General features: G+C 40.8%; 1 protein-coding gene and 1 pseudogene across 2 annotated transcripts in view; one reads left to right on the forward strand and one right to left on the reverse strand.

Annotated features, from left to right (window-relative positions):
- The window catches only part of dnah5l (dynein, axonemal, heavy chain 5 like), a gene marked incomplete at both ends in the record, with an annotated part of 53,202 nt that extends 48,014 nt beyond the window's left edge, over window positions 1–5,188 (forward strand). Inside the window, 7 exons of the mRNA XM_084144193.1 lie at window positions 56–177; window positions 2,757–3,104; window positions 3,289–3,477; window positions 3,624–3,756; window positions 3,977–4,185; window positions 4,443–4,664; window positions 4,970–5,188. Coding sequence (XP_084000319.1) covers window positions 56–177; window positions 2,757–3,104; window positions 3,289–3,477; window positions 3,624–3,756; window positions 3,977–4,185; window positions 4,443–4,664; window positions 4,970–5,188 — 1,442 coding nt within the window. The remainder of the gene's footprint in view (window positions 1–55; window positions 178–2,756; window positions 3,105–3,288; window positions 3,478–3,623; window positions 3,757–3,976; window positions 4,186–4,442; window positions 4,665–4,969) is intronic.
- A 2,109-nt stretch (window positions 5,189–7,297) lies between these two features.
- Window positions 7,298–18,735, reverse strand: LOC311102855 (caveolae-associated protein 4a-like; annotated as a pseudogene). The gene is made up of 2 exons: window positions 18,378–18,735; window positions 7,298–7,879 (listed from the first exon to the last, which is right to left on the reverse strand). The product of its transcript is annotated as a caveolae-associated protein 4a-like (transcript).
- Between the last annotated feature and the right edge of the window lie 289 nt (window positions 18,736–19,024).

A 19,024-nucleotide genomic window follows, 5' to 3' on the forward strand; every position in this document is an offset into this window, starting at 1 on the left:
TCTTCCTATTATTAATTTGTATCATACCAGATGTGTGGTTTTATGTTGTGTCCAGGTATGAAAGCAGGGTTGAAAAGGACCTACAACAGTGTGACTCAGGAGATGCTTGAGATCACTAACCTGCCCCAGTGGAGACCTCTGTTATACGCTGTGGCCTTCCTCCACACTACTGTTCAGGTCTGACTGAACAACATTATTTCAAACCCGATTCAACCCCGTATCATAATCCCATATCCCCATATCATACCGCCATATCATACCCCCATATCCCCAATGGCTGTTGTTTCTCTAACATTTTCATCTTTCATATCAATAATACTCTTTCCATCTACTGTTCCTGTTTTCCTTCCTTTTTATCTGGTTCTTACCAGTACTCTGCCTCTGTATTTCTCTGGTTCTTACCAGTACTCTGCCTCTGTATTTCTCTGGTTCTTACTAGTACTCTGCCTCTGTATTTCTCTGGTTCTTACCAGTACTCTGCCTCTGTATTTCTCTGGTTCTTACCAGTACTCTGCCTCTGTATTTCTCTGGTTCTTACCAGTTCTCTGCCTCTGTATTTCTCTGGTTCTTACCAGTACTCTGCCTCTGTATTTCTCTGGTTCTTACCAGTACTCTGCCTCTGTATTTCTCTGGTTCTTACCAGTACTCTGCCTCTGTATTTCTCTGGTTCTTACCAGTACTCTGCCTCTGTATTTCTCTGGTTCTTACCAGTACTCTGCCTCTGTATTTCTCTGGTTCTTGCCAGTACTCTGCCTCTGTATTTCTCTGGTTCTTGCCAGTACTCTGCCTCTGTATTTCTCTGGTTCTTACCAGTACTCTGCCTCTGTATTTCTCTGGTTCTTACCAGTACTCTGCCTCTGTATTTCTCTGGTTCTTACCAGTACTCTGCCTCTGTATTTCTCTGGTTCTTACCAGTACTCTGCCTCTGTATTTCTCTGGTTCTTACCAGTACTCTGCCTCTGTATTTCTCTGGTTCTTACCAGTACTCTGCCTCTGTATTTCTCTGGTTCTTACCAGTACTCTGCCTCTGTATTTCTCTGGTTCTTACCAGTACTCTGCCTCTGTATTTCTCTGGTTCTTACCAGTACTCTGCCTCTGTATTTCTCTGGTTCTTGCCAGTACTCTGCCTCTGTATTTCTCTGGTTCTTGCCAGTACTCTGCCTCTGTATTTCTCTGGTTCTTACCAGTACTCTGCCTCTGTATTTCTCTGGTTCTTACCAGTACTCTGCCTCTGTATTTCTCTGGTTCTTACCAGTACTCTGCCTCTGTATTTCTCTGGTTCTTACCAGTACTCTGCCTCTGTATTTCTCTGGTTCTTACCAGTACTCTGCCTCTGTATTTCTCTGGTTCTTACCAGTACTCTGCCTCTGTATTTCTCTGGTTCTTACCAGTACTCTGCCTCTGTATTTCTCTGGTTCTTACCAGTACTCTGCCTCTGTATTTCTCTGGTTCTTACCAGTACTCTGCCTCTGTATTTCTCTGGTTCTTACCAGTACTCTGCCTCTGTATTTCTCTGGTTCTTACCAGTACTCTGCCTCTGTATTTCTCTGGTTCTTACCAGTACTCTGCCTCTGTATTTCTCTGGTTCTTACCAGTACTCTGCCTCTGTATTTCTCTGGTTCTTACCAGTACTCTGCCTCTGTATTTCTCTGGTTCTTACCAGTACTCTGCCTCTGTATTTCTCTGGTTCTTACCAGTACTCTGCCTCTGTATTTCTCTGGTTCTTACCAGTACTCTGCCTCTGTATTTCTCTGGTTCTTACCAGTACTCTGCCTCTGTATTTCTCTGGTTCTTACCAGTACTCTGCCTCTGTATTTCTCTGGTTCTTACCAGTACTCTGCCTCTGTATTTCTCTGGTTCTTACCAGTACTCTGCCTCTGTATTTCTCTGGTTCTTACCAGTACTCTGCCTCTGTATTTCTCTGGTTCTTACCAGTACTCTGCCTCTGTATTTCTCTGGTTCTTACCAGTACTCTGCCTCTGTATTTCTCTGGTTCTTACCAGTACTCTGCCTCTGTATTTCTCTGGTTCTTACCAGTACTCTGCCTCTGTATTTCTCTGGTTCTTACCAGTACTCTGCCTCTGTATTTCTCTGGTTCTTACCAGTACTCTGCCTCTGTATTTCTCTGGTTCTTACCAGTACTCTGCCTCTGTATTTCTCTGGTTCTTACCAGTACTCTGCCTCTGTATTTCTCTGGTTCTTACCAGTACTCTGCCTCTGTATTTCTCTGGTTCTTACCAGTACTCTGCCTCTGTATTTCTCTGGTTCTTACCAGTACTCTGCCTCTGTATTTCTCTGGTTCTTACCAGTACTCTGCCTCTGTATTTCTCTGGTTCTTACCAGTACTCTGCCTCTGTATTTCTCTGGTTCTTACCAGTACTCTGCCTCTGTATTTCTCTGGTTCTTACCAGTACTCTGCCTCTGTATTTCTCTGGTTCTTACCAGTACTCTGCCTCTGTATTTCTCTGGTTCTTACCAGTACTCTGCCTCTGTATTTCTCTGGTTCTTACCAGTACTCTGCCTCTGTACCTCTTTCTCCCCCCTGTGCAGGACAGGGAACCCTTTGAAAATCAGTAGGTCTACTGTGAAACACTCAAGTTCTTTACATTACAATCTATGCTTTAACAGTCCAGTTATTACTGATAATTATATTTTACCCTGTGAAAATAAATGAATGAATGAATGGATGAACCAATGATGTCAATCAATCTATCTATCTATCAATCAATCACGTGTGTTGGTTTTTCTCCATGCAGGAGAGGCGTAAATTTGGCCCCCTGGGCTGGAACATCCCGTACGAGTTCAACCAGGCAGACTTCACCTCCAGCATGCAGTTTGTCCAGAACCACCTGGATGAGTTAGACGTCAAGCGTGGCGTCAACTGGAGCTGCCTGCGCTACATGCTGGGCGAGGTCCAATATGGTGGCCGCGTCACAGACGACCTGGACAAACACCTTCTCAACACCTTCACCAGCGTGTGGTTCAGCGAGAGCATGTTCGCTGACAAGTTCTGTTTCTACAAGGGTTATACCATACCCAAAGCCAAGAATGTGCCGGATTACCTGCTCCACATTGAGACCCTGCCGCTGGTCGACTCGCCAGAGGTAAGAGGGGGGAGAGGTGACATTGGTGCTACATCGTCCTTTTCTGATTGCAGTTAGCAGACGGTTCATGTTAGACAGCTTTTGGTTCATTTTGAATAGGCCACTATGAGAATGGAGCAACGGACATATTTTGCTCTACTCAAACATACAACACATATACTAATCCCAGTTGTGTGACCGACAGGTATTCGGTCTTCATCCTAATGCTGACATTACGTACCAGACAAACATGGCCAACGAGATCCTGAGCACTATCATCAATATCCAACCCAAGGACAGTGGAGGAGGGGGAGGGGAGACCAGAGAGGCCACTGTCCAGAAATTGGCCAATGAGATGCTGGACAAGCTGCCACCAGACTACGTTCCATATGAGGTAACCAACCAGATATGGACAAGGTCGATAGTGTCAATCAGGGGTTGGCGTCAGCAAATGTTATATCTCTGTAAAGATACCATATGTACCACAGATCAACTGAACAACTACATCAATAATAAGGTCCCCTCTACTTTGTGCTTCAGGTGAGAGCTCATCTTCAGAAAATGGGCCTTTTCCAGCCCATGAACATCTTTCTGCGGCAGGAGCTTGACCGCATGCAGCGAATCATAGGCTGTGTACGGAGTACTCTCAGCGATCTGAAACTGGCCATCGATGGTAAGTCTCTGAAAAACACATACTGTAAATGCATACAGAGGTACTATAAAAAAGATCTGTAATCTGTAATAAAAACAACTTTCACACTGTACTGTGTAAGTAGCATAGAAATACATAGCTAGTTAGCAACTTTTTATCTACTCCAAAATCTAACTAAGTGAGACCTTTGAGTCTGGTTTCAATAGGTTTCAAGTCCCTGAACTAAACTATCTACCATTAGGGACCATTATCATGTCAGAGGATTTGAGGGATGCCCTGGACAGCATGTACGATGCCCGCATCCCCAAGCTGTGGCAGAAGATCAGCTGGGACTCTGCAACGCTGGGCTTCTGGTTCACGGAGCTACTGGAGAGGAACCAGCAGTTTCATACCTGGATCTCCAGTGGACGGCCCCACCAGTTCTGGCTCACTGGCTTCTTCAACCCACAGGTGTGATATACTGCAAACGTACAAGCTCAGAGGTGGAGCAGATGTGGCAGTCGCACCAATGAATATCTGGTTACAGTAATACGTGTGGAACTTGTACTGTTTATGTATTACCTGGGAATAATATATGTTACGTTATTATATAAATGTTATGGTTTTAAATAGTGTTCTTTTAAAGCACCTAGCAAAAATTTAGAATTTCCCTTTTATCTGTGATTTTCAAAGTCATCCCATGATAAACTGTATGTGGTTTGTCATAGGGCTTTCTGACTGCCATGAGGCAGGAGACCACGAGGATGAACCTGGCCAAGGGCTGGGCTCTGGACACTGTCGTCCTGCACAACGATGTCACCCGGATGATGAGGGAGGACGTCACTGCGCCGCCGCCAGACGACATTGGCGGAGTCTACATCTACGGACTCTTCCTGGACGGGGCAGGGTGGGACAGGAGAAACGCCAAACTCACAGAGTCGCCACCAAAGGTTAACATGTAGCATCATCTCATTTTCTACTTGGAATATTTATACTCATTATTAATATTCGATTCACAAAGATCAATGGTAAAAACTAACTTTGATTGAACCAGACCTGGGTTCTGTCAACAACAAGAAATGTATACGATCATACCAATGGAATAGTCCCGAAAGTGAAAACTCTCAATTCAAGTGCACCTTGATTAATTGTATTTGACATAATGTATTTGACCCAGGTCTGTAATGAATTTCCTTTGAGTCTGAAGTTGCTAGAAACCAGCCTATCGAGTCTCACCCCCATCTTTCACTTCCAGGTCCTTTTCACGGTCCTCCCTGTGGTCCACGTCTATGCTATCAGCACGTTGGCTTCCGATGCCAAGCGTCAGCAAGGGATAAGCCTGTACCCCTGTCCCGTGTATAAGAAACCCAGACGCACAGACCTCACCTTCATCTTCTCCCTGCTGCTGCGCACCGTCCAGTCCCCTGACCACTGGACACTGAGGGGAGTGGCTCTTCTCTGTGACTGCAAATGAGTGGGAATTTCACTTCAAGTGGTAGCCATTTTAGTTTTGCAAAACCTGTTTGTGTAGGGGGAGGCATTGGATAGGTAGGGCTCCGTGTGTGCATGTGTGAGTGTGTGTGAATAAGTGACTGTGTGTGTGTCTCAACCACATACTGAATATGACAATGACGACAATGTGTGTGTTTATCTAATTACAAGTGATTTCTCAGATTTACTGTATGTCTATGTTGTACAAATTAATTGATTAATTAATAATGCTAGCGTTTTGTGCAGCCAAATTACTATATTTTGAATTTTTATTAAACATATTTTCAAAGAATACCAGAAGATGTAAACAAAGCAAAAGTCGTATAGAAATTCCTGTTTCTGATTAACTCATCACATTCTGGTATTTTATCTCTTAAAGTGCTGTAGAAAAGATAGTTGTTTTGACAAGTTTCCCTTATTCCAATATATCCACTAAAATCAACCCCTCTGACACTTTACCCTGTCAGAAAGCATTTGAATAGCATCATGTGGCATCATAGTAATAACACTTTTATAACATTTTAATAATTATGTAATAAATCATAGCATAGCAAACAAGGATGCCAGTTATTTCACAGTTCTATACTTTATGACTGGGTTATGTGTGTTTTAATATTAGTGTGGTTGTCATAAGCTGTTAAGACACATTTTATGGGAATTTACAAAAGCTTTCGACTACTATCTTGTCTACTATGTCTACTATCTTGACATATGTTGGACGTGTAACAAATATTACCATAGCAACAGTTAGTGTAGTACTGCACCTATTTTAGACCTTTTTAAACACGAGTAAAAAACTGTGTTCATTAAATAGAAACAAAATCTACAGTTAACAAGACTATCGGACAGTTGAATAAGATAATAACATGCACAATGTGTTACCTCTCCTTAGCAGCAGAGAGGCTTACAATCCATTCTATATATGCAATGTGACAAACTCAAGAGAATTCCTCTCAACTTAAAATGAAATAACACCTATAGTCATGCCAAATCACTCACTCTATAACAGCAAAAAATATCTAGAAATGGCTTCATATATTAAACAGTACTAGATGAGCAGAAGATGCACATATTCAGGAATCTGCTTATGTCCACGGGGAGTTAAATTATGTACTTACAATGTCTATTCCTACTGGCCATTTGTATAGCTAATTTAATTGTTTTATGTCATATCCATAGATATTTGACATAATGCACAGTGGTTTCCTCACCCACCCTTTCAAATAATATAGTATAATAATATATGCCATTTAGCAGAAGCTTTTATCCAAAGCTTTTATCTTACAGTCATGCGTGCATACATTGTTCGTATGTCTGGTTCCAGGAATCAAACCCACTACCCTGGTGTTAGAAGCGCCATGCTCTACCAACTGAGCTACAAAGGACCAATTTAGAAATTAACCCATTTTCCCATTAAATGATATATACTTGTTATATATGTTTATATATGCATTACTCCTAGACAACAGCTGATTTGAAATTTTCTCTGCAAAAACTGCACAAGAAATTATATCTAATCACTGAATTCTGGTTTGGTGGGCATGAATTGACATCATTTCAGTCCTAAAGCTCATCACTCTTCACATACCATTATACAAGACATTTCTCTGTCAATTTATTGTTTTGCATATGTAACATTAACCTCAATCAAACCATTTATACCAAAACTCAATTTCAACTTCCATCATTTCAGTAGTTTAGCCTTAACATCCCATATTCAGCCTTTCAACATGCAAATTAAAGACAATTGAATGTCCGTTATATTATAAGGATGTTGACTATAAAGATGTTGAAAGTCTGTAGAAAATGTCCAATCCCACAAACTTGCTGTAATTCTTGTCAGTTTATTTGTTTTGCAAAGTCCATGTTTAATGTAAACAAATCAAAAAATTCTAAACTTGTTCTATATAAATCCTTGAATTCCCAAAACAAAGATGGGAGTGTGTGGATTATATGAACTGATTGTGTTGACACCCTAACTGGCCTGTTTCTGGGACCAGTACTACTGGGACTATTGGTCACAGGCCAATCCTACAAAAAAAAACAAAGAAAACATGTATGTTGTTGTTTTTCCGTTTCCTTGACCGCTGTTTTAGGAGAGCCGCTTGATATCATGTATCGGTACCTCGTCCTCTCCTCCATCCTCAGCCTCCTTGGTCACCTCCGTGTAGGCAAGGTCAGGGCTTGCAGATTTGCGTCCCTTGGGTGGTGGGATGGGTGCGGCATCCTCAGTGACCCCCTCGGCCCCCTCCTGGCCCTCCGCCACAGTCCTCTCCTTCTTGAGTTTGGCTGGTACATGGCTGGCAATGGATTCCTTGAGCCGCGAGCCGGACTGCTTGAGCCTCTCGCCGGACTGGCGGATCTTCTCCCGGCGCTCAGTTGATACGATGCGCTCACCCATCTGGCCAACCTTGCTGCTCATGTTCTCTTTCGTCTTGGTCATGTTCACGCGGGAGAAGGTAGATTTGAAGCTCTCGATGCGGCTCAGGCCTGATTTCTTCATCTTGGCGGCCGTGGACGAGGCTTCCTCCACCACCATGTACTCCTCATCAGACTCAGGGGGGAGCTCAAAGTGGTCTGGCTCCACTTCGGCCGCCGACGGTTTGGGTGCCTTGGGTTCACTGGGTTCTTTGGGTTCCTTTCCGGCTGCCACAGCTGGCACCTCACTGTCGCCCTGTAATGAGAACAGAAACCAGGTTGAGTGTCTCAGAACCACCTCAAAAGAATCAAAGGGATTCACAAAAGCGCTTGTGAGTCCCCCTGCTAGTATACATCTGTAACCTGTAAAACCACACATTTCACTGCACCTATCCGGCGCATGTGACAATAAAACTTGTCTTCTTTTTTTTGTCTGCCTGCTAGTATACATCTGTAATATCAAGTGGTAGCACTTTGTTTCAGGTGTAATGATGTCTCTGACAGAAGGATTGCAATAGTATTGAGGTGTAACACATAGAAAATAAAGTCTTGTTGGGAGGAGAATGACTGCCATAATATTTACGTTTTTGCCTTCATTGTATGATCTAAATAATGTTGAATGAAGAATCTGACATCTTGACAATCCTGAGAAGCACAGACCAACTGCTCTCGCTTAATGCTGCGTGTCCCATAACACAGTTAAGACATGATTTAATGGGTTAAAGTTTCATATAGTACTTCATTCATTAAAGTCAATGTTTGAAATTATTAAATTATTTTATTACTATTATTATTAAATGAGAGCAGCCACTCATGAACACATTGCCAAGAATCATAAATCATTGTATTTTATGAATTACCATAGAGGGCAGCTAAATGGGTATCTGCAACCCAACACTGTATCCAGCCCACACTGTGAGCTTCAGTTAATCAGTGAATTTGGTTCAAACCATTATTTGGGACTGTATATCTGTTAACCCAATGAGTCCCACGTGATGCCGGCGCGAATTGGACTTCTTACCCCTTTTAAACGTGTGTTTGAGCTACAAACTATTTAAAGCTATCTATGACAAGCTGAGACTCTCACAAACATGCACATGTACCATGTTCTGCTCTATGATGTTCACAAGCTACACAAGAGTTGTTAGAAGGTAAGGGGTTCTTCTACATAGAAGATCACAGGAAATCCCAGGACATAGTGTCTATAATACTGTAATAAGCTCACATAGTTGCTGTCTTAAACACCAAACTCCACACAGTTGTCACTGACTAGTTGGATATTAATTTCCCAGTTAGCAAACCATTTATGTACTGTACTGCATTCATATAAATTCATTTTTGTATCATGTTTTTGCTTTGGCTGACCTTCGTTTTATTGACATTTGTCAATAAAACGTATGAATGCAACTGTTTATGTCAAATAGTTTTTTGTTCTACTTTTAGCCCTGGTTGTCCTGAAAAGAAAATGGTAAAACACTTAACTGTGAGGTTAAATATAAGGGCTGGACATGCAGATAAATGAAAGTCATGTAAATGAAAAGCCGATTTTTGCTGGGGTCTCGGGACTGATAGGGTTAATAGGACAGGTCAACTCAATTTCATAGATTGACCCTAATTGGGGGGGTTTTCCCCCCACCTTCAACACTTAATAAAAGTATGATTTCAGTATTACACAAAAACACGCTCCATTCTAAGATGTAAATAAATTGTGTTCTATGTGCATTTCAGAATTAAGTTATATGCCTCTAATATTCTATGAAAACACAAGACTTTAATGTTATTTCAAAAATAATAATTTATTACATCATTCGAAATGTATGCACTTCATAGAATATGCCATAAAGGCCTACAGTATTTCACAACATGTCCAAAGTTGGGTAGAAATACGAAGGTTTTGATACAACATTGTGTCCATTGTGTCCAAAGTTCACCTGAGAACACCATTCATTTAGATATGCGTTCATTAAAAACGCTTTTAATGAGAACTGGTTTGATAGTCTTTGGCATATGTCAGAAAGGTACTGGTTCACTTGGGTCTCTCATTTCTCTCTCCTGCTTGAAGTTATTTAGGAATTGGAGATGCTTCAGTACGTTTTCCATGGGCCTCCAGCTCATTCATCCTTTCAAGAAATGTTCACAAGAGAAAAACCATGTCTTAACATCATATCTTAACATTATACATCAACTGTTTCATGTGTTTGAAATACATACAGTGCATTTGGAAAGTATTCAGAATACTTCACTTTTTCAACATTGTGTTACATTACAGCCTCATTCTAAAATGGATAAAATTGTTTCACCCCCCCCTCATCAATCTACACACAACGCCCCATAATGACAAAGCAAAAATTGGTTTTTAGAAATGTTTGCAAATATATAAAAAATAAATAGCTCAAAAGTCTCATAGCAAAGGGTCTGAATACTTATGTAAATAAGGTATGTATTTCTTTTTCTTTTTAGCAATTTATTTTATAAAAACCTTTTTTCGCTTTGTCATTATGGGATATTGTGGGTAGATTGATCATGAAAAAAAGTAATTTAATCAATTTTAGAATAAGGCTGTAACAAAATATGGAAAAAGTCAAGGGGTATGAATACTTTCCAAATTCACTGTAGGTATAGTGTACTGCAAGTACAGATAGGTGAGAGTATTTACAACTCGTATATCTGATTACTGTTTGTGTAATTACATAGTGAAATTGGTAGAACCATCACATTTGCAAACAAACGGAATGAATTATTCTATAACTAAGAATTATAGATATAATGTATTATTGTCATTATAGATGCCACATTCTGACATTCTGAAAGCTGCAAACTACACTACCGGTCAAAGGTTTTAGAACACCTACTCATTCAAGGGTTTTTCATTATTCTTTACTATTTTCTACATTGTAGAATAAAAGTGAAGACATCAAAACTATGAAATAACACATATGGAAACATGTAGTAACCAAAAAAGTGTTAAACAAATCAAATAGCCACCCTTTGCCTTGATGACAGCTTTGCACACTCTTGGCATTCTCTCAACCAGCTTCACCTGGAATGCTTTTCCAACAGTCTTAAAGGAGTTCCCACATACGCTGAGCACTTGTTGGCTGCTTCTCCTTCACTCTGCAGTCTGACTCATCCCAAACCATCTCAATTTGGTTGAGGTCGGGGGATTGTGGAGGCCAGGTCATCTGATGCAGCACTCCATCACTCTCCTTCGTGGTAAAATAGCCTGGAGGTGTGTTGGGTCATTTCCTTGTGAAAAACAAATTATAGTCCCACTAAGCCCAAACCAGATGGGATGGCGTATCGCTGCAGAATGCTATGGTAGCCATGCTGGTTAAGTGTGCCTTGAATTCTAAATAAATCACAGACAGTGTCACCAGCAAAGCACCCCCACACCAAAACATCTCCTCCTCCATGCTTTATGGTGGGAAATACACATGCTGAGATCATCCATTCACCCACACCGCATCTCACAAAGACACGATGGTTGTAACCAAAAATCTCCAATTTGGACTCCAGACCAAAGGACAAATTTCCACCGGTCTAATGTCCATTTCTCGTGTTTCTTGGCCCAAGCAAGTCTCTTCTTCTTATTGGTGTCCTTTAGCAGTGGTTTCTTTGCAGCAATTCGACCATGAAGGCCTGATTCAGTCTCCTCTGAACAATTGATGTTGAGATGTGTCTGTTACTTGAACTCTGTGAAGCATTTATTTGGGCTGCAATTTCTGAGGCTGGTACCTCTAATGAACTTATCCTCTGCAGCAGAGGTAACTGGGTCTTCCATTCCTGTGGCTGTCCTCATGAGAGCCAGTTTCATCATAGAGCTTGATTGTTTTTGTGACTGCACTTTAAATACACTTTCAAGGTTCTTGAAATGTTCCGTATTGACTGACCTTCATGTCTTAAAGTAATGATGGACTGTCGTTTATCTTTGCTTATTTGTGCTGTTCTTGCCATAGTATGGACTTGGTCTTTTACCAAATAGGTCTATCTTCTGTACCTTGTCACAACACAACTGATTGGCTCAAACGCATTAAGAAGGAAAGAAATTCCACAAATTAGCATTTAAGAAGGCACACCTGTTAATTGAAATGCATTACAGGTGGCTACCTCATGAAGCTAGTTGAGAGAATGCCAAGAGTGTGCAAAGCTGTCATCAAGGCAAAGGGTGGCTATTTGAAGAATCTCAAGTATAAAATATAATTTGATTTGTTTAACACTTTTTTGGTTACTACATGATTCCATATGTGTTATTTCATAGTTTTAATGTCTTCACTATTATTCTACAATGTAGAAAATAGTACAAATAAAGAAAAACCCTTGAATGAGTAGGTGTTGGAACACTTTTGACTGGTAGCGTAGTATACACACATGTAACATTGTGTACTTACACTATTATGGCACTGGAGCAATTATGTAACTAGCATGTAAATACATTTAGCACCAAAACTTACACACCATACTGTGTATATTGTTCTCCCTGAATAAAGTTGGGAATTTAACTGTGAACTGGAGCCTTGATTCTTGGCCTATTTATACTCACACCTGTTAATGTAGCTCAGCATTAGGCGGTAGAAAGCTAAACACATCCCCAATGCATAGCTTTTGTAGCTTTCTTATAGCGTGTAAGAAGCTGTAAGCAAGCTGTATCCGTTTCAAGGAGCACCTGTATCAGTCAGGTAACTTGATGTTCAATAATATCATTGAAAAATAAAGTTAAAAATATAAAAATGGTTGGTTTAAAGTATCATGCCAAAGCCTTACACGTATTCAAGTTCCATTTATGGGTGAGGAAGTTTGCTTCCAATGCTGAATTCTCAGTTGCAGTGCTGTTCCAATGTATTGTAGCGAGGCAGGTACCATGTACTATATGAAATATTATTACTATTAATGTACTGTATCATTAATATGCCTCTTACGTATTATAGGACACCTGATCTAAACACTTACACTAGAAGTTCAAACCTTTGACTGTATAAAATGACAGCCTCACACACAAAGGATTAACATGCTAAACCTTTATTATAGGCCAAGCACACTAAAACTTTGCGAAATGAAGCCAAAGAAATTACGACTTTTGAAGTATATTAAACACAATTTCAATATATAACTTAGCCCTATCACGAGGACATCATTCTGAGAATGTCCTCCCGCCTTTTCTGTATAAACTATATACTGTAATGTTGTACAGTATATAGTACTACATACTGAGTGACTTACCTACAGTTGAAGTCGGAAGTTTACATACACTTTAGCCAAACACATTTAAACTCAGTTTTTCACAATTCCTGAAATTTTATCCTAGTAAACATTTCCTGTTTTAGGTCAGTTAGGATCATCACTTTATTTTAAGAATGTGAAATGTCAGAATAATTGAAGTGAGAATGATTTATTTCAGCTTTTATTTCTTTCATCACATTCCCAGTGGGTCAGAAGTTTACATACACTCAATTAGTATTTGGTAGCATTGCCTTTAAATTGTTTAACTTGGGTCAAACGTTTCGGGTAGCCTTCCACAAGCTTCCCACAATAAGTTGGGTGAATTTTGGCCCATTCCTCCTGACAGAGCTGGTGTAACTGAGTCAGGTTTGTAGGCCTCCTTGCTCGCACACGCTTTTTCACTTCTGCCCACACATTTTCTATAGGATTGAGGTCAGGGCTTTGTGATGGCCACTCCAATACCTTGACTTTGTTGTCCTTAAGTCATTTTGCCACAACTTTGGAAGTATGCTTGGGGTCATTGTCCATTTGGAAGACTCATTTGCGACCAAGCTTTAACTTCCTGACTGATGTCTGAGATGTTGCTTCAATATATCCACATAATTTTCCTTCCTCATGATGCCATCTATTTTGTGAAGTGCACCAGTCCCTCCTGCAGCAAAGCACCCCCACAGCATAATGCTGCCACCCCCGTGCTTTACGGTTGGGATGGTGTTCTTCAGCTTGCAAGCGACCCCCTTTTTCCTCCAAACATAACGATGTTCATTATGGCCAAACAGTTCTATTTTTGTTTTATCAGACGAGGACATTTCTCCAAAAAGTACGATCTTTGTCCCCATGTGCAGTGGCAAACCGTAGTCTGGCTTTTTTATGGCGGTTTTGGAGCAGTGGCTTCTTCCTTGCTGAGCGGCCTTTCAGGTTATGTCGATATAGGACTTGTTTTACTGTGGATATAGATACTTTTGTACCTGTTTCCTCCAGCATCTTCACAAGGTCCTTTGCTGTTGTTCTGGGATTTATTTGCACTTTTTGCACCAAGGTACGTTCATCTCTAGGAGACGGAACACGTCTCCTTCCTGAGCGGTATGACGACTGCATGGTCCCATGGTGTTTATACCTGCGTACTATTGTTTGTACAGATGAACGTGGTACCTTCAGGCGTTTGGAAATTGCTCCGAAGGATGAACCAGACTTCTGGAGGTCTACAATTGTATTTCTGAAGTCTTGGCTGATTTTATTTTATTTTTCCCATGATGTCAAGCAAAGAGTCACTGTGTTTGAAGGTAGGCCTTCAAATACAACCACAGGAACACCTCCAATTGACTCAAATTATGTCAATTAGAAGCTTCTAAAGCAATGACATCATTTTCTGGAATTTCCCAAGCTGTTTAAAGGCACAGTAAACATAATGTATGTAAACTTCTGACCCACTTGAATTGTGATACAGTGAATTATAAGTGAAATAATCTGTCTGTAAACAATTGTTGGAAAAATTACTTGTGTCATGCACAAAGTAGATGTCCTAACCGACTTGCTAAAATGATAGTTTGTTAACAAGAAATTTGTGGAGTGGTTGAAAAACAAGTTTTAATGACTTCAACCTAAGTGTATGTAAACTTCCGACTTCAACTGTACTTACTTACTAATTGGTCTTACTTATTTAATTGCTAATGAGCCTTACTTATTCCCTTGCATTCATAATTCTAAGAGAGGGTTATTGACAATCACAGCCTCCTACCTAATACTTTATAAGGAGGTGAGGGCCTTGACAGGAAAAGGCTCTCAGAATAAAAACAGAAAGAGAACCCTGTGCACAGCAGGCTCTCAGAATAACCTTGAATAATAACTTTGAATAATGTTATCAGCTGGCTTGTTCATTTAGACCCAGCAAATAACAGCAGACCACTTTACAAAGACTGGATGTGGTCTTCATTATTAGAGAGAGAGAGAGCCTGGTCTATAAGTGTTATTTTCTGACTTAAATTCCAAATCAGTGTATCTTCTTTTGCCATTTCAATGTTCTCTTGCCCAACATTAGCTGAAAAAACAAAGAGGGTGTTTCTTTATTCATATTCATGAACTGCCTTACAGTATTTCGAGCTGATTTCTGTCAAGAGAGTAACTTATTTTACAGTTTATTTCTCTAAAGAAATTGGGAGATATTTTAATGTGTTGTCAACATTAGAGCCATCTCTTTCGTTGATACAATTGCAATCACCAAACATTGTCAATTATATTACCTCAATCACCTCAACTATGTCTTACCCCCAGCACATTGACTCGGTACTGGTAATCCTTGTGTATACTCTTGTTGTTGTAATTTTATGTTACTACTGTATTTCCTTTATCATTTTTTACACATTTTCGTACTTTTCAACTCTGCATTGTTGGGAAAGGGCTCGTAAGTAAGCATTTTACAGTAAAGTCTACACCTGTTGTATTCGGCGCATGTGACAACTAAGATTTTATTTGATAAATCTGTGCCACCCAATGCAGGTTTAGGCTACAAGGGAATTGTAGGAAGATTAGTTCCATCCATACCATTTTCTCTCGTTCTCCTTATACCTAATGATAAGTGAATCATCACTAACCATGTACAGTGGGGAAAAAAAGTATTTAGTCAGCCACCAATTGTGCAAGTTCTCCCACTTAAAAAGATGAGAGAGGCCTGTAATTTCCATCATAGGTACACGTCAACTATGACAGACAAAATGAGAAAAAAGAATCCAGAAAATCACATTGTAGGATTTTTAATGAATTTATTTGCAAATTATGGTGGAAAATAAGTATTTGGTCACCTACAAACAAGCAAGATTTCTGGCTCTCACAGACCTGTAACTTCTTCTTTAAGAGGCTCCTCTGTCCTCCACTCGTTACCTGTATTAATGGCACCTGTTTGAACTTGTTATCAGTATAAAAGACCCCTGTCCACAACCTCAAACAGTCACACTCCAAACTCCACTATGGCCAAGACCAAAGAGCTGTCAAAGGACACCAGAAACAAAATTGTAGACCTGCACCAGGCTGGGAAGACTGAATCTGCAATAGGTAAGCAGCTTGGTTTTAAGAAATCAACTGTGGGAGCAATTATTAGGAAATGGACGACATACAAGACCACTGATAATCTCCCTCGATCTGGGGCTCCACGCAAGATCTCACCCCGTGGGGTCAAAATGATCACAAGAATGGTGAGCAAAAATCCCAGAACCACACGGCGGGACCTAGTGAATGACCTGCAGAGAGCTGGGACCAAAGTAACGAAGCCTACCATCAGTAACACACTACGCCGCCAGGGACTAAAATCCTGCAGTGCAGACGTGTCCCCCTGCTTAAGCCAGTACATGTCCAGGCCCGTCTGAAGTTTGCTAGAGTGCATTTGGATGATCCAGAAGAGGATTGGGAGAATGTCATATGGTCAGATGAAACCAAAATAGAACTTTTTGGTAAAAACTCAACTCGTCGTGTTTGGAGGACAAAGAATGCTGACTTGCATCCAAAGAACACCATACCTACTGTGAAGCATGGGGGTGGAAACATCATGCTTTGGGGCTGTTTTTCTGCAAAGGGACCAGGACGACTGATCCATGTAAAGGAAAGAATGAATGGGGCCATGTATCGTGAGATTTTGAGTGAAAACCTCCTTCCATCAGTAAGGGCATTGAAGATGAAACGTGGCTGGGTCTTTCAGCATGACAATGATCCCAAACACACCACCCGGGCAACGAAGGAGTGGCTTCGTAAGAAGCATTTCAAGGTCCTGGAGTGGCCTAGCCAGTCTCCAGATCTCAACCCCATAGAAAATCTTTGGAGGGAGTTGAAAGTCTGTGTTGCCCAGCGATAGCCCCAAAACATCACTGCTCTAGAGGAGATCTGCATGGAGGAATGGGCCAAAATACCAGCAACAGTGTGTGAAAACCTTGTGAAGACTTACAGAAAACGTTTGACCTGTGTCATTGCCAACAAAGGTTATATCATAAAGTATTGAGAAACTTTTGTTATTGACCAAATACTTATTTTCCACCATAATTTGCTAATAAATTCTTAAAAAATCCTACAATGTGACTTTCTGGATTTTTTTTCCTCATTTTGTCTGTCATAGTTGACGTGTACCTATGATGAAAATTACAGGCCTCTCTCATCTTTTGAAGTGGGAGAACTTGCACATTTGGTGGCTGACTAAATACATTTTTTCTCCACTGTACATGTTGGATCTGTGCAGCTTTTCAAAAATTTCGTTTTAATTTACCAATTTTCATTTAAATGATGACCTAAGCAAACCTAGTGGTCACTAAATGGCACAACCGCAGAATGGCTGACAGTATGATGAATTAGTCAATCCCAGTATACCAAGATAATCAACCAACATTACTGTAACCATGCCACAGATATCCCCACTCCTTGTTTGATTCCTAAACATCCCTATCATGTTTCATTTTGACTTCCCCCTTTAGTGTAAAAATGGAAGGGAAGTGTCTTGACCGTATGACCCATTCTGGAAATGGCAGATTTTTCATGTACCAGGCAGATATTAGTTGAAGTATTGCAAAATTGAGTACTGAGCAAATATTAGTAGAATTAAGTTGGTATCACTATACTTTACAGCCCCATTATTACCTGGTATTTACTTAAAGACTACATGGTAACAGCATAAGTACATATTGTTACCAAGAACGGTTGTTTTCAAAATTTTGAAGTAACTACTAGAAATTACCATTTGCAGTAATTTCACAATAAAAACCAGATAAACACCAGTGGTAATATTAATATAAAAATAAAACATTATCTGTCATGCATTTGAGAAAAAGGTGGTGTTCAAATGTTTGACAATTGATCCGGTTTTAGAGTCATCTTTAATTACAGAAAACATTTTCATAAAAGGGAGAGTATGAATTAAATCAGCTCATTGGATGCCAGCTTCAAAGCAATAGTTTTTTTATTCAACATTAGTCCTGTATGTCACACACTACAGCCATGCCAAACTGCGTATTTTAATTGATTATGCAGCTGCCAGTGAATCCAGTTTGTCTATCGAAAAAGCAGTTTGCGCTTTAAAATGGCAGCCAAAATCCACTCCACCCCATCCATGGCTGCTTAATCCAAATCGTATCGTCATTGGCAATCTGCCACATAGATTCGTATTCTTGAGTGTAGCATCTAACCTTTTAGTAGACTGCAGTATATCTTACGTCCTGTCAAGGCAACTCAGGCCCTGAAATAATCAGGTCAACGGCGGCTTGCAGCTGTTGGCTTTGAAGGCCAAAGTAAAATCAAGCCCGCACCATTCTACCATCTAAAAGAGTCCATGCTTTGATTTCACTTTTAACACCCTCCATTTGAACAGATGCTTTCAGCCCCCCTGTCTCCATGTTGTTTCTGTCAGCAAAATCTCAACTAAAGTCCATGAGTTTTTAACAATTTATCACATCCTTCTACAACTATTGAGAGTATGATCCTTAAATAACCAGTTAGTGGATGAAGATGACAATGATTAGTACCCCTGGCTTCTGACAGCAATGAAATTGGCTGGATGGGCTTACCTGGTAGATAACAACCCGGAACTTGTTCTTGGCCAACAGTTCCTCCTGGGTTATTTCCACCTTCTTGACCCGGATGTTCTGATTCTCCACCCGTACCCGGACGTCCTTGATGTGGCAGCTGACCTTGCGCGTCTTCTCCAGCAGCTTGTCCACTGTGCTGCTGGTGGCGGCATGGTTTACCGTCAGCTTCACCAACGTCCTCCTGGATGGTCTTGACACTGTTCTCCAGCTCTAGCTGCCTCTCCTCCATACGCGCCTGGCATGCCTGCACGTTGTCAATGATGCCTGCCACGCGCTCCAATAGCGCCATGATGGAAGTCGTATCGTCCCCCACAGCCAGACCCAGTTTATCAGCCATGATTGTGTCGTCAACCGCCTCGTCTCGGATCCAAAGGGAAAAGGTTGAGGTTAGAAATCTTTGTTTTTCTTAGTGGTCAGTAGAAACCGCAGAAAGGGTAACCAGGCCTCTAGGTAGCTTTGACCTGAGACTTGTCAGACCAGCAGGTGTTGGGTAGGGTTGGGTTGCTGGATCATTGGGCCATGGAGGGGCAGCGGACCGGCCAAAGAGACTCACCCTGCGACTGGTCCCTCACCCAGGTCAAATGCAAAAGAACATGGAGGCTCCACCTCTCTAGGGTGTGGGGCAG

Source organism: Coregonus lavaretus (genome assembly GCF_964263955.1).
Source record: "Coregonus lavaretus genome assembly, chromosome: 2".
Taxonomy (NCBI): Eukaryota; Metazoa; Chordata; class Actinopteri; order Salmoniformes; family Salmonidae; genus Coregonus; species Coregonus lavaretus.